General features: G+C 39.9%; 1 protein-coding gene across 2 annotated transcripts in view; it reads right to left on the reverse strand.

The window, feature by feature from the left end:
* Positions 1-9,010: 9,010 nt before the first annotated feature.
* Positions 9,011-15,741, reverse strand: part of LOC129726153 (uncharacterized) — a 213,179-nt gene continuing 206,448 nt past the window's right edge. For both annotated transcript variants that reach the window (XM_055682844.1, XM_055682843.1), the window contains 6 exons: positions 11,471-12,782; positions 11,068-11,414; positions 10,158-11,004; positions 9,934-10,096; positions 9,662-9,866; positions 9,011-9,592 (listed from right to left, as the gene is read on the reverse strand). In XM_055682844.1, the coding sequence (XP_055538819.1) occupies positions 9,417-9,592; positions 9,662-9,866; positions 9,934-10,096; positions 10,158-11,004; positions 11,068-11,414; positions 11,471-12,782 (3,050 nt within the window). In that variant the 3' untranslated portion in view covers positions 9,011-9,416. The remainder of the gene's footprint in view (positions 9,593-9,661; positions 9,867-9,933; positions 10,097-10,157; positions 11,005-11,067; positions 11,415-11,470; positions 12,783-15,741) is intronic.

Genomic DNA, 15,741 nt, shown 5'->3' on the forward strand with positions numbered 1-15,741 from the left:
CTCAAAAGTTTAGGGTTTTTTATGTAACCAATTTTGTTAAAATCGGTTAAGTAGTTTCTGAGATAATGATGTTTCGTGGTTTTCACATTTTTAAACATAACCTCTAAACTAAAAATCCGATTGCAATGAAATTCAATAGGGTCTTATGGGGCAACTAGACCTCTCATTTGCAATTAACTTCATGAAGATCGGTCCAGCCATCTCTGAGAAAATCGAGTGAGATTGGGAGAGCGTTACACACACATACACACACATACGCACACACACACATACAGAAAATGCTCAGCTCGTCAAACTAAGTCGATTGATATACGAGTTTCGACCCTTTGGAGCACTTTTATACCTTTAGTTTTTCCAGTGATTGCTATACCTTTCTAGGAGAAAGGCAAAAATTCATTGAAATAGTTTAAGTATTACTATTAGAAAAAGAGTTCTAAAAGGTGATCCATTTTCGAGCACAATTTTGCTTCACATTTGTTATCATACCTTTCATGCAAGCAGTGATAATGGAATCAAATATTCAAGGATTGCAGTATATTTTTCCGTGAAAAGCTTCTATAATATTTAAATTTTATGTTGAAACACTTTTTGTGCAGAGTATTTGCTGTAAAATTGGAATTATTGGGGAAATACGAAGGCCTGTTTTGTATCATGATCCGGACAGCTAACTTCTGAGACTTCACTGCTTCACTTTGCCTTTGTTTGATATAATAATGGATTTCACGTAGGTAAGGTTCAATGGGACACCCGAAACAATGTTCAATTCTGAGAGATGGCGCTGTAGTGGTAGTGGTAGTAAAATCGAATTTTCAACGAGAATTTCGGTTAATGACCAAAAAAACTGCTATTAGTTTGTCTGTTTTTATATTATTCTAACTTTCTAGTACTTACTTTTACTATATTCAATCTATTTTTATCAAAAAACTTGATTTTTCTGTACTTCTATATTGAGTCAATGGAATTGTATAAGAAAATCAAGTTTTTTGATAAAAATAGATTGCATATAGTAGAAGTAACTACTAGAAAGTTAGAATAATATAAAAACAGGGTAACTAATAGCAGTTTTTTAAGTCATTAAGCAAAATGCTTGTAGAAATTTCGATTTTACTACCACTACCACTACAGCTTGGCGATACGGTATTCTGCGTACACTAAAAAACTGGCGAATACTTGGTCGAATGTTCAACATACTTCGAAGCTTTTCATCTGAGCGTATGTTCCAGGTGAATGTAGGAGAACATTTATCTCAACCATACCCCCTGGAAAACGGAGTCCCTCAAGGCTCTGTTCTGTCTGTCACTGTTTTTCTTGTGGCAATGCAACCCATCTTCAGAGTGATCCCTCCTGGAATAGATATACTGGTCTATGCAGACGATATTCTGCTCGTACTACGGCAAGCCAAAAATCAGCCGTTAGGGCATCTTCAGCGGTGGTCCAAATCGTTGTTTTGTTCTATTTTTTTGGAACAAACTCAAATTCACTGCTGCACCGGTGGTGTAAATTTTGTTTTATACCAGATCTAAATTGAAAAAAATTTGAAACTGGTATACGTTTTGGTCTATTTTTGTCACTTTTTGAAACAAGAAATAGATCGTTCCAAAACCCTTTGTACCCTCCAATAGGTGGGTAAAATGTCATATTTTAATTGAATACCTCATATTTAGCTATTTCCATATAGGCATTTTGCGAGTGTTGGGGAATAAACAGAACAAAGATTTTTTATGACAATTCACAATTCATTTTTGTGGCTTTTCTGAAGAAGAAAATGAACAGGTTTGTCGTTTTTGGCTTCAAGGAAACCGACCAGCAAAAGGGGGAATTCTGGAAGACCATAACCGTAGGTTCAACTACTTGGTTTGCAACCATCAGCCACTAGGATAACAAATATGTTGGCTATTTTGTTAATCGCCTTAATTATAGTGGGACTAGAGGAGACCGTAAGAGGCCAGAAAAATGAAAAACCAAAAGTTTAGTAATTTTTTACGAAGTTGACAGTTTCACAACCTGGTTGAAGTTAACAATGGTTGAGCAGCGGTAGAGTGCTTTCTGCTTGTTGAGTGTTCATCGGCAGATGGTTAACAACAATTCTGAAAAAAATACTGAATTAGCGCTGGAGCGATTTGAGGAGCATAAAAGGAAGATGATTTTTAATTAACGACATTGTTATTGTTATCTTTCTATGGTACGTTAAGTGTAAATTAAATTACAGTTAAGTTTAGTTAAGTGTTAATAAAAAAATGAAATTTAGTGTTGATCACTGATATGTCCAAAGAATAATCAAATGTTTCTTTCTGATGTCAAGGACAACTTTCCAACGGTTGCCTTGATGTAACATCTCCCTTCTTAAAACAGCCGATACCCTTGGAATCTGGAAGGCAGCGGAACGAGCCGTCTAGGTCGATCAGGGGTTTCTGGCTCTTCATCGTCTAACTGCTCAGGAACATTTTTCAATTGTCTAGTGGCTGTTCAGCAGTATGGAGGGGTTGTTGTTCTTCAGCCATGAGTTGTGGTGGAGCTTTTAATGGTGGCGGAGGAAGTTCTTGAACTTCTTCATGTTCAGCTGGTGGTCCTTTAGAAGCAGGAGCCTTCAGGATATCTACATCGTTTGATTCGTCTTCTTCGAACAGGAACAGTATCCTTCTCTGTGCCCAATAGAGTTCTCTAAGCGAAAACACACGAACATTACGACACGGCCCGCTTTACACTGTATATTGAAATTTGTGAGAGTGTGAATCAAACTCGGTAGTTATTTATTCTCTCTTTTAGATGACAGTTCTCACAGGTGACAAAAAATTGTTACAGTTAACAAAGAAAAATCGAATACATAACACTAATACAAACGCGCCTGGAGAACTCTATGCGGTTGTTGAAGAAGCAGTCCTTCACAAAATGCATTTGACCGCATTGCCAACATGGTGTCTTCGGTTTCTTACCTTCTTGCTTCGAAGAATTTCGCTGATACGGTGCACTCTTCCATGTCCTTGACGGCGTGAACTGTAGATTTTGAGCTGCTGCTTTGTTGCTCGATGATCGTGGCGTCATCGTTTAAGTTTACATGGCGTTGATACTCATCAATTAACATTTGGACATTCTCTAACAAAAGAAGTAGTCTTGCCCGGACATCCGCATATTTTGTGGCTTTAATCCGGTGTTAGGTTCTGGAATCGAGAATCTTCACAGGTTCGATTGACGTTGCCGCCGTAGCTGGTAGTATCCTCAGATGCGCTTCCGGAACGTTGACGTTTGATGTCCAAAGATTTTATTGAGAATCTCGACTGTGTCTTCAAACTTTACGTCCTTGGGAAGCTCTGGTAGGATGTAGTTGAGATAGCGGCTGTGCGAATGGGTTTCCAGCTTCCGGAGAAGTAGACGTACCTTCGCCGCATCATTCAGCTGGCCTGCATAGTTCTCGAAGAGGTCCTGTTGGCGGTTAAACCAGCGTCCGAACGTAACTCCGTTTTCTTCGTCGACGACAAACTCGGTGTTGATCGGTAAGAGGGACTCCAAAATCTGCTCCGGGGTTTGATACTGAGGCTGTAGCTGCTGGGCTGCCATCTGCTGTAAAAATTGTGCCATCTTGAGAATCATTTCTGGAATTCCCGGTTGCGCCTGCTGATCAATTCTATCTTCTGCCATGTTCGTGGATTCTTGAGATCCTCGTCGCCGAAATGATATGTCCAAAGGTTTAAATGAACTTAAGAGTTTTCACTAACGAACATCTATTTTTATTCGAGGTCGGACAAAGAATGAACAAATTTTCTATTCTGATGTCAAGGGCAATTTTTCACTGGTTGCCTTGATGTAACAATCACTAAACACTAGTATTTATTTCTATTTTTCCCTTCGGCGGCGAACGGCGCGCCGGCGTGGCGCCGTTGGTATTTATCGGCGGCGGCGGCGTGTACTGGCGTGACACTAAATACCACTTCTAAAATATTGCGTATAATTTGTACACTCTCATGTTCGGTTTTTTAAATTCAATATAAATAAATAAAAATATGTTCATCCGGGTTGACAGGTTGTTAAAAAACAAAATTATCAACCAGCAAAGAAATGACTATCGGTGTGGCAAAAATTTGCTCGGCGGCGCGCCGACTCAAAATCATCGGCGGCGGCGGCGTGCGTAAAAATGTCGGCGCGGAGGCGCGGCGTGGCGGCGCACAGGACTAACAAAAATCACCTCCGTGAAGTGAGATTGACAGTGGAGTGAAAGAGAGAATAGGACAAGTGAAATGAGCGACTTTCCCAGCTCAAAATTTCTAAGTCCCGGAAAGTCGATTGAGGTGAAATTTTGTATGAGGACATTTTTCGACAAAAGGAAACTTTTGAGCCCTACTGCTAAACGAAATTCGAAGGTAAATTTTTCCCTTACGTTCCATTGGCCGCAGCTCAAAAATTTGTAAGTCCCAGAGAGTCGATTTTTTTCAAGGGAAAAAAAAGATTAGCAAAAAAAAGATTTTATTCACTTCACCCTGATTTCACCGTGGAGTGACTCCCGTAATTAGCACCAGTAACTGATCTCAAAAGAAATCGTCGTTGGTGTCGAATTCTCTCCATTTCCGGACTGTCAAATCTGCCTGCTGCTGGGAGCAAAACAAGCGCAAGGATTTGTTCCCGCCACTTCTGCGAACAAGATTTTTATTTAGTGAACGGCAAGCGTAAGTTATTGCCAAGTGCAGTTCCGAGTTTTATAACAGCAGGCATCACCGAGTTGGATGTGCTCGACGACGAAGACATCACCGGTTCGAATACCGGTAATAATTTTTTTAATACCGTATCCAAATCTTTATTTGAAGTCAACTTAATTTAATAATATTCTAGAATATCCATCATTACAATAGAGGGTTTATCTCCCCTAGTTAATGTAAACAAACGACGCTATATTGTGTTACGGTAAAATCACTTGTCTTCAGGCCCCTGATGTTACTCAACAACAAGTAATTACACACCATTTTCTAGAATCACGTTGAAAAAAGTTTTTTGGCAGCACAGTTCAAAAATATTAATAAAGTGCTCAAACTCGTGCGACACAGATTAAGCAACTGACAAATTCGGTAAACAAAGTGGTCGATATCGGTTATCACGTGGACAATTACTACTGTTTTACAGTTCCTAACTTTCAAACTTGATGAATTGATCAAATATTGTTGAATTTAGGAGTTTTTATTATCTGCTGAAGTATTGAGCAAAGTGAAATGTCACGTAATCTATACAGTAACGAATTGAAACCAAAAATAATTGAAATCATAAAATTTTTGGTATTCACAAGTCAGTGGTATCCCGCCTACTAAACCGATATAAAGAAAAAGAAACTGTTGAAACGTTCCGGTCGTCCGAAGAAAACTAGTCCACGAATGGTCCGTGTATTCAAACGTTGCTCTGAAAACGACTGTTTTACATCAAGGTCCGGAATAAAGAACAATTTAGGCTTGGATCTCAGCGATGCGCAGCAATAGCATAAAAAAAAACCTAAATTAATCCACCTAGCGGTCAGCCCCAGCCTTTCTCATTCAAACTTTTATTTGTAAAAATAGATTTACATGAACGCTTCAATCCAATAAATGTATATTCACTCTTAAAAAATATTGATGTTGTAATCTATACATATAAAAATGCAATCCGAACCGATCGGCGTGAAAATTTGTATGTAGGGGTTTTTGGTGCCTATAAAGGTTCCTATGATAGTTTGAGACCCCTCCCTTTTCTGGAAGGGAGGGGTCCCATACAAATGAAACATAAATTTCTGCACAACTCAAGAACAAACCAAGCAAATGAAACCGAATTTGGCATGTAGATGTTTTAAGGGATAAAAAATATGTCCATAATGTTTTGACACCCCTCTTTCTTTTGGAAGGGAGGGGATGCCATACAAATGAAACACAAATTTCTGCACATCTCGAGAGCTAACCAACTAAATGGAACCAAATTTGGCAGGTGAATGTTTTAGTGGTAACAAATATGTTCCATAATCGACCTCAGGCAACATTTTGGATTGTAAGATGGCAACTTCCGGTTTCTGGAAATCAGCCTGAAATGGACGATTCCCATTAAATATGAGTATCTCCGGAACCAGAAAGATGCAGAGAATCTAAAAATTGATCACAGACACAATCTTGAATTTTAAGATGGTGACTTCCGGTGTCTGGCAAACAGCCGGAAATGACCAAATACCATTCAATATGAATGTTTTCGGAACCAGAATTACGCCCAGATGACAGAAATTAATTTCACAGGCAATTGTAAAGTTCAAAATGACGTCTTTCGGTTTCTGAAAAACAGCCCAAAGTGACCAAATACCACCCAATATGAGTATCTCCGGAGCCAGAATGTTGCAAGAACACCACTATGAATTGTAGGATGGCAACTTCTGATTTCTGGGAAACAGCCAAAACTGGCCGATTTTCGTCTGACATGAGTATCTCCAGATCTAGAATGATACACAGCAGCTGAAATCGACCACACACTCCATTTTGGATTCTATGTTGGCGACTTCCGGTTCCTGGGAAACAGCCGGAAATGATTGAATAACACCCAATATTGGTGTTTCTTCAACCAGAATGACGCTCAGAGGCTAGAAATTATCTTAAATACCATTTTGAAATCCAAGATGGCGACTTCCGGTTTGTGAAAAACAGCCTAAAATAACCAAATACCATCCAATATGGGTATTTCCGGAATTTTTATGACGTACTGAAGCCACAAATCGACCTCAGACAACATTTTTAATTGTAAGATGGCGACTTCCGGTGTTTGGAAAACAGCCGAAAATGACCAATTACCACCCAATATGAGCGTTTCTTTGACCAGATTGACGCACGGAGGCCAGAAATTGTTCCCAAATGCCATTTCAAAATCCAAGATGGCGACTTCTGGTTTGTGAAAAATAGCCTAAAATCACCAAATACCATCCAATATGAGTACCTCTGGAACTAGAATGATGCAATGAGCTAACAATTGACCTCAGGCACCATTTTGAATTGCTAAATGGCAACTTTTAGGAAACAGTCGAAAATGACCGAATAATACTCAATATGAATATTTCCGTAATCGAGATGATGCATAGAAACCAAACATTGACCCTGGAAACCATTTTGAATTTAAAGACGACCACTTTTAGTTTCTGGAAAACAACCAAAATAACTAAATAACTCCCAATATAAGTATTTTCGAGATTGATGCCAGAAAATCTGCTGAAAATGGCCGAATACCACCCAATATGAATATATTCAGAATTAAGGCGATGTACAGAAGCCAAAAGTCGAGGATATTGTCATTTCGATAAACTCAATCATTTCAAACGATTTGTTATTTGACTTTGATCATATCCTTTGGCCGATTCGTCGTGCATTTGCAGACTTTTAACACATCGCAATCAATCAATGAATTTGGAACATTCAAATAGTACGATACCACATTAAAATTATGTTGAGGCCACATATATCGATCGAAGCAGGTATAGTTTTAAATAGTCTTTGAATTTCTTTTCTTTCCATGACTTTTGAGCCACATATCAAATTGTTATGAAGTTTGTTATTTGTAAGTTTGAGAGATGACTCGTTCGTATGACACTAGTTATGTTCAAATAAGTCATGTAGTCTTTGAGATAATGGGCTTTAGTTGTTTTATTAACAATTCAATACATAACGGTTGCTTAAGTTCGATTATAATCAAATAAAATGGGAACGTATAGGGCAGCCAAACTTTGAAACCACGTGTTCAATCATAATTCATCAGTCAACCCTTAGCCTGCTCATCTGATAATATTATTGATAATATTCAAATCGTTTGTGTAGTTTCTGAGATAATGATGTTTCGTGATTTTCACATTTCGACACATTACAGACAAAGTTACAGTCCGATTATAGTTAAATTCAATAGGGTATTATGAGGCAGCTAGACCTCTCATTTGACACTAATTTCGTGAAAATCGGTTCAGCCATCTCTGAGAGAAGTGAGTGAGTCCAAGTAGTCTTCGGAATATGTTCCTTTTCATAGCTGGATTTCACATTTTTAAACATAACAGGCAAAGTAATAGTCCGATTGCAAAACAAATCAATAGGGTCTTATGGGGCAACTAGACCTTCCATTTGACACTGATTTTATGGAATTCGGTCCAGCCATCTCTGAGAAACATGAGTGAGATTAAACAGTCTTCAGAACACATTTCTTTTCATAACTTTTGAACCACATGCTCAATCTTCATAAAATTCAAAAGTTAAGGGTTCTTAAGGTAGCCAGTTCATTTGAAATTTATTTTGTTCAAATCGGTTGTGTAGTTTTTGAGATAATGATGTTTCATGATTTTTACATTTTGATACATAACCTTCAAACTAAAAATCCGATTACAATAAAATTCAATAGGGTCTTATGGGACAACAAGACCTTTCATTTGCAATTAATTTCATGAAAATCGGTCCAGCAATCTCTGAGAAAAGTGAGTGAGAATAAAAATCTGCACATACACACACACACACATTCCACAATTACGGAACACATAGGGCCTCATTGGAGAAGACGAGTTGACTAGACTTCAAATGAGATGAATTGCTCGTCGTAACTTTTATAATACGGCCCATGATCCCGCAAGACAGAATTACAAAAAAAAAAAAAACACGAGTGTTAAAGGACAGAAGGCCAGAATATTTGAACCTACGGAGGGTTCCACCCTATGAGCGGTAGAGACATAATGTTTACAGTTCTTGGTTAATAGAAATGAGTTTTACAATCACCTACTTTTTTTAAGTATCTGGAGCCAATTTCGTTCCTATATTCTATTGAATTGTAGGTATAGGTCCTAGTTATCTAAGCAAATAGTTCTACTGAACGCAGCGCATCTGAATTATCGATAAATTATAAAAAATGTAACCGCGTCACTGCCGATGAAGGTACTGAGTAGGTTTGTTCTATCGCGTTAAAAATTGGGTTAACATTTTTTTATCGTTTTCGAACCTTTTGGAATTGTTTCCTTATTTGTATGACACTTTTCGGCAACGAATAACAAGAAGCGTGGTTTTGTTTCTATTGAATTTTAATACTATTCGATCATAACTCGGAGTTTTTCTGTTCAAGCTTAGTTTAAACTTTTTACATGATGCTACCTTCTTTTTTCACTACATATTCCTCTTTGACAATAAGGTCTATCAGAATAATTTAAATAAAATTATGCTTTGCACACATATTTGATTTGCACGAACTCGTGAGTTTTGTTTTCAGTGCTAAAATTTTACAACTAGACAATCCAAAACAACTTCAAATCCAACACATAGCAGTTTAATTACACAACTTATTCACTCTGCTAACATATACATTGCTTTTGATTATTAGATAAAACGTCCCGTTCTAACCCTTTGCAGGGCGTGCAGGGCGAATTGGAATCATTCATCGTTTATTTACAATTACGCGGACAGGGCGGGAGGTCACTTCTTCGGCAGCTTCATTGTGGTCGTATCGATATACTTGGAGGTATACGAGAGCAGCATGTGCCGTTGTTTGATGTGCTTCGCCCGGATGTGCGCTGAAAAGATCTCCTTGGTGTAGTTGCCGGGGAACCAGCCAACGGCACCGTCCAGAATGCGTTCTCCCTCGTACCAGCCTGTAAGACAGCGTGATGCGTTGATGATTGCATGCAAACAATCGTCTGATGAAAGGCATTCTTTCTTACCGTCAGCCATTTTTCGGTGCACGTTCACAACATCTTTGATGTCCAGATCCAGTTCATCCGGTTGCAGCGCCTGGTAGGGATGGACGGCAATCACCTGGGGGCAGTCCCACTGTTCGTATATTTTTTCGTCTGGATTTTCCGACGCCAGCGGCTCGGTGACCTTGAGCCAACGTTCTCGTTCCGTTTCCGATGGGCAGCTTAAAATCTACAAACGAACAAGCAAAAAAGTTATACTTTGTGACAACGACAGGAAACACGTGTTGCATACGAACCATTTCTACAGTCTTTCCCTCATGATTTTCCAACAGCGTCATTATGATAAGATGTTTGCCAATTGCCTGCATCTCCTTGGTTGGCAGCTGGGGAACAACATCGCCGGAGGTGACAGTTAGCAGAGCACGAGGGCAGTAGTCAGTGACGAGGTAGGTTTCGTCGCTAAAAAAGGGCGGAAATTATTATGTTCAAGCAATGGTTGACACCCTCAAAAAATACCTACCCCTTCTTTTTGGCCAACACAAGCAGATCAGTAAACAGGAACGCGTAGATGCTGCTCTTACTGAACTTCTTTCCGAATGTTAGTTTGGCGTCGTCTCCTCGCCACAGCAAGTGCACCAGATCACCCCGCTTTTCTAGCTTTCGTATCACACTGCCGGGGGAACCGATTCCACAGGGTACGACCGCTAGCGGTCGGATGTGGGTGGGGAACTCAATGTTTCGGGAAATCATTTCCATTTCGTGCATTTGCTCACTTCGATGGGCGGCATCGTTACACTGTGTGAGAATTCGGTTGATCAGGACAAAAGTTTTCTCCCAATTTTCGAACTCGTCATCATCACATTTGAGCCGCTGCAGTACAGCATCCAGAAGCAGTCTCATGCGAGTAATTCGCTGCATGGGAAGCATCAGGAAGGAGGACAAGCTAAGGCCACAACAAATCGGGTCGGATTCAAGCTCGACCAGCATTTTAGTGAACTCGGGTTTATGCGCTTTCAAATTCTTAAGCATCCGATCGATTTTGGCCTGATTTTCGCAATAGTTCACGTACACGTGGAAATGCTTTTCGGCGTGTTTGAATATGCTGTGACTTAAACCGAGTAGCATGATGTTATCTTGCCAGCAGTTTTCCAGGTCGCACAGCAGCCGATCGGAACATTCATGGACCGGAATAATGTTTGAGAAAAGAGTTTTTCGCTCCGACGAGGTCAACACTTTCACGTCCCGGAAAGCTGGATGGTTGATGAAGTGTGACCGCAGCAAGTTTAGGGATTTCAAGTAGGACGCTTCCGAAGTTAGGATTTCAAATTTGGCCTCCTGAAGACGCTTTTCGTTTGCCGTAAGAGTCACTGAAAATGAAAAGTAGTGTTAATATTAGACGTAAAAGAAATGCGCTTGAACATCAAACTCACGCAGAATTTGCGAATTGATCACTTCTGGTATCTCACACCAGAGCGTCCGCAGCTTGCCAACATTCGGTTCGATCAGCTCGAAAGCAGTCGGACGCAGTTTGCGTCCGATTTCCTCGTCCGCAAAACTGTTGCGGTCACCATCTTTGCTGTGGTTGGAAATTTTCTCGTAACCGTCATCGTAAAGTTCCGTGTTTCCGGCGATTTCCGCATCGATGTCTCTTGTGAGAGATTCCAACTTGGCCGCATTGTAGATCTGGTACAGCGGTTCGTTTACGAACATGCTGTGGGAGTGGTCATCACCCGGGCCACCTTCGCCACCAGTTGACACACCGGAGCTTTCGCTGGAGCTAAAAAAGAAACACGATCAAAAATAAGTCAATTTTTATAAAAGGTAAAAATTTACCTGGCAACTGAAATACCGCTCGTTTGGTAAAGCCCCACTTCGGCATACCAAGAGGTTGTACTTCGTTCCTTGCTTTTCAGCTCACAGTCTAACGATGCCTGTTTGAGACTTTCGGATTTGAACACACCACATTCGGCATACCAAGAGGTGGCCCCAAGTTTTCGGTTTTTAAGAAACTTCTTATCCCCATTGGCGTTAGCATTTGCGGGTGGAGGCGGTGGAGGAATTGTAGGTCGGCTGGCCGGAGTACCGTTGGCTGATTTGCGCCTATCGGTGTCTGGCTTGATATCGCTAACCTTGACGGGGGAATGCACCGAAGTGTCCTTGTCCCCAGTCGACGATACATTCAGGTTCGATGAAGAGCTGTTCGGTTCGCTGCCATTGAAGATACCGGAGTCCACGTCCAACGAATCCGTCACGTAGAATGTGCTGCGCGATCCGTTGAAGGAGCTACCGATGTTGAGACTAGATTCCGACTGAAGACTTTTGCGCAACTTCGAACGAAGCGATTTACCACTTTTGGACTTTTTCCGAAACGTCGAGACGTTGCTCGAGTCACTGTTACTAATGCTGGCTAGAATGGATTTTTCTGCCTGTTCCGAAGCGGGACTAGATGCGAGTGCGGAACTGTTCGGAGAAGGAGAGCTCGGCGAAACTGGACTGTGGAAGTCGGTGTTTTCGTAGTCCTCGGATGGTGGTTTAGAGCCCGACAGCTGCAAGGGTAGCTTGAAGGATTTGGACTTGGTTTTAGGGAGCTTCGGGAGGGGCGTATTTTCGTAGTTGGTCGACTCATCGGTTCCGGTGGGGGAAGTCAGCCCCTCGCCGGTGAAGACTTTCGAAAGCTTGGTGGAGCTGTTTCGCTTTTTAGAAAGTTTGTTCAGTCCTTTGGTGATTTCCGATTTCGACAGGGTTCCTAGGCTTTTGATTTTCTGCATCAGAGCGTAGACTTGCCCGTTCGGTGGTGGGGGATCCGGCAGCTTGACATTGCTGATGTCCACCCCGCTGTCATTCTTGCGGTGATGATCCTCATCACTCTCGTTGTCACTGTCGAACGAGTCGAACTCGTCCTCGTTGCTGAGAAAGTTGTCGTCCGGTGACGGTCTGGCATGATGGTGACGATGATGATGGGCGTAGTTAGTACTAGACCAGCCAGCGCCAACCGGCGTTTGGGGTTCGCCGTTGACACAGATTTGGGCAGGTGGAGGCGGTGGAACTCGCCGGCTGTGCTTGAGGGTGCCGGAATCCACTGACGGGGTGCTCTGGCGGGACTGTCCGTGTGAATCCAGCGACTCGTACACGTGGTCGGAATCATCTGGAAATGGAAATAAGAAATAATAATTAGTTTTGCGGAATAATGATAAGGTTTGCTAACAAATTTGCAAGATGATTCGTTGAGAGTTCAAGGAATCATTAAGAATCAGTGGATAAGAAAAATTATGCCATAGAAAAATATTATCAACACCGTTTTATGTACCATGGTTAATCTAGAGCACCACAGGTTTGGATGCAAAAAGCCTTCCGAAATATTTACTAATGCTACTCAGAATGCATAAATATATACTCGAACAATATACTGAGTAAGATTGGTAAACATTTCGAAAGGCTTTTGGCGTCCAAACCTGTGGTGCTCTAGAGTAACCATGGTAGAGAAAGGGCTAAAATGTTTGTAAACTTAATTTTTACCAATAGGGCAATTCAATTAGTCTATAGATTGTCGTAAAGCACAATTTTTGATCTTGAAGTTCGATAAACCTGATGCAGAATTCGATATTTTACCGAAAACTGATTCATGAGATTTGAAACATACTTTTTGAGTTCTCTATTTTTCAGAAAACGCCTCGGAAACGTAAGATTTGATGGTGATGACAATTTGCCTCGAAGAGATGTAGCTTGATTCTATGAGTCGGCTTCACGAATATTTAATTCATTAAAAATGTACTTTCATCAGGCATTTGGCTCACGAATAATGACTCAAGAGCTTCATAAAAACTCAGCGTAGCTGATTTCAAACAAGGCTACACTTGTTAGCGAAACCTTGCGTGCAAACCACTCCCATTGATTTGCCTTTGCTAAGGCAGTGCTTTCGTACCCGATTGTTAACGATGTTGCCATTCTTGTATGCAACTCGAGAATGATGACACAGTTCGAGAACAAATATCACTTATGATTTTCGGTATCAATTTTAATTCATAAAGCTCTTGGTGATCAACTTTCTAAATACATCTAAAAAGTATTTTAGTTCAGCGATTCCATGCAGAAAAGTCCTATTCGAACATTTTGACGTGAAATTGTAGAGGTTCTTTAAACGCATATTACGACAAATCAGAGCTGAAACAAGACTAGATATCAGGCGAAACTCCCAGCACCAGGGTAAATCAAACTAAACAACCAACCACCACTTTTCTTAACCAGCGCAGCTGACACTGAAGTATACAAACGATTTGATTTTTTAACAATTGGCTGTTGTTGTTGCACGCTCACTGGAAGTATAACTTTCAAAAATCATGTATAAAAGCTAGCATGAACAGCCTGGTCTCCATTGTCTATCCGATAAGAGTTGCAATTACAGTCTATCATAGAGGGCGGACCATCAGAGAAAACCGACAGAATGCATTGCACTGTGGTCCAAAAAGGCAAAAAGTGGAATTTAATTCCTTTTTTTTTTTAAGGGGGGATTTGTTAGTAGCTTAAGTATTTATGATAAATATTAGTAAATAATGAGTATGTGTGTCCAATCACAAATGGTGACTTCTCAACACTGTTAGAAATTTGTAATTTTAATTGTTAGGATTTGTTTGCTTTCGCAATTAGGACTAATCATTCGTAGGGATTTAAACCTACTTGTCAGAAAAGGGGAAGAAAACTTACAACTAACTTAATTGCTAACTTATTGGCTATAAAGAGAGCTTATCGTAGCAATTGAGGATTGCAACGATTTTTGTCGAAAATTGTTAATAATTTTATTTGACATAGCTTCTAATGGTTCAACACCAGTAAGTCTATGTAATTCGAGTGTACCAAACCAAGGAGGACGCTTCAAAATCATTTTCAGAATTTTATTCTGAATCCTTTGGAGCGTTTTCTTCCTTGTTGAACAGCAACTTGACCAGATCGGTACAGCATAAAGCATTGCTGGTCTAAAAATTTGTTTGTAAATCAAAAGTTTGTTCTTTAAACAAAGTTTAGAATTCTTGATAATGAGAGGATATAAACATCTCGTATATTTGATGCACTTGGCTTGTATACTGTCAATGTGCTCTTTGAAAATAAGTTTTTTATCATAAATTAGTCCCAAGTACTTAACCTTGTCAGACCAACTTAAAATAACCCGGTTCATCTTGACAACGTGACTATTGTTGGGCTTTAGGAAAGAAGCCCTAGGCTTATGCGGAAAAATTATCATTTGAGTTTTAGAAGCATTGGGAGAGATTTTCCACTTTTGCAAGTAGGAAGAAAAAATATCTAAACTTTTCTGCAATCGACTGCATATGACACGAAGACTTTTTCCTTTTACGAAAATGCTTGTGTCATCGCAGAACAATGACTTTGTGCATCCTGGAGGCAAATCAGGAAGATCTGAAGTGAATATGTTGTACAGGACTGGACCCAAGACTGAACCTTGAGGTACACCTGCTCTGACAGGAAATCTATCAGATTTTGAATTCTGATAGACAACCTGCAGAGTTCGATCAGTAAGATAATTTTTTTAAATTTTGATTAGGAAAATTCGAAAATTAAAAGTTTCAAATTTCGCAATCAAACCTTTATGCCAAACACTGTCGAATGCTTTTTCTATGTCTAAAAGAGCAGCTCCAGTGGAATAACCTTCAGATTTGTTAGCTCGTATCATATTAGTAACTCTGAGCAATTGATGAGTTGTGGAATGCCCATGGCGAAATCCAAACTGTTCATTTGCAAAAATTGAATTTTCGTTGATGTGTGACATCATTCTGTTAAGAATAATTCTCTCAAACAGTTTACTTATTGAAGAAAGCAAACTGATTGGTCGATAACTTGAAACTTCAGCTGGGTTCTTATCCGGTTTTAAAATGGGAGTAATTTTTGCATTTTTCCATAATTTGGGAAAATATGCAATTTTGAAGCAGCAATTGAAAATTTTCACTAAAAATTCCATTGTGCTCTCAGGGAGATGTTTGATTAGTATATACAAGATTCCATCGTCACCAGGTGCTTTCATATTTTTGAAATTTTTAATAATTGATTTAATCTCATTCAAGTTAGTTTCAATTATTTCTGCAGGTAAAAAATTC

This window comes from Wyeomyia smithii, chromosome 2 (assembly GCF_029784165.1).
Source record: "Wyeomyia smithii strain HCP4-BCI-WySm-NY-G18 chromosome 2, ASM2978416v1, whole genome shotgun sequence".
Lineage (NCBI taxonomy): Eukaryota > Metazoa > Arthropoda > Insecta > Diptera > Culicidae > Wyeomyia > Wyeomyia smithii.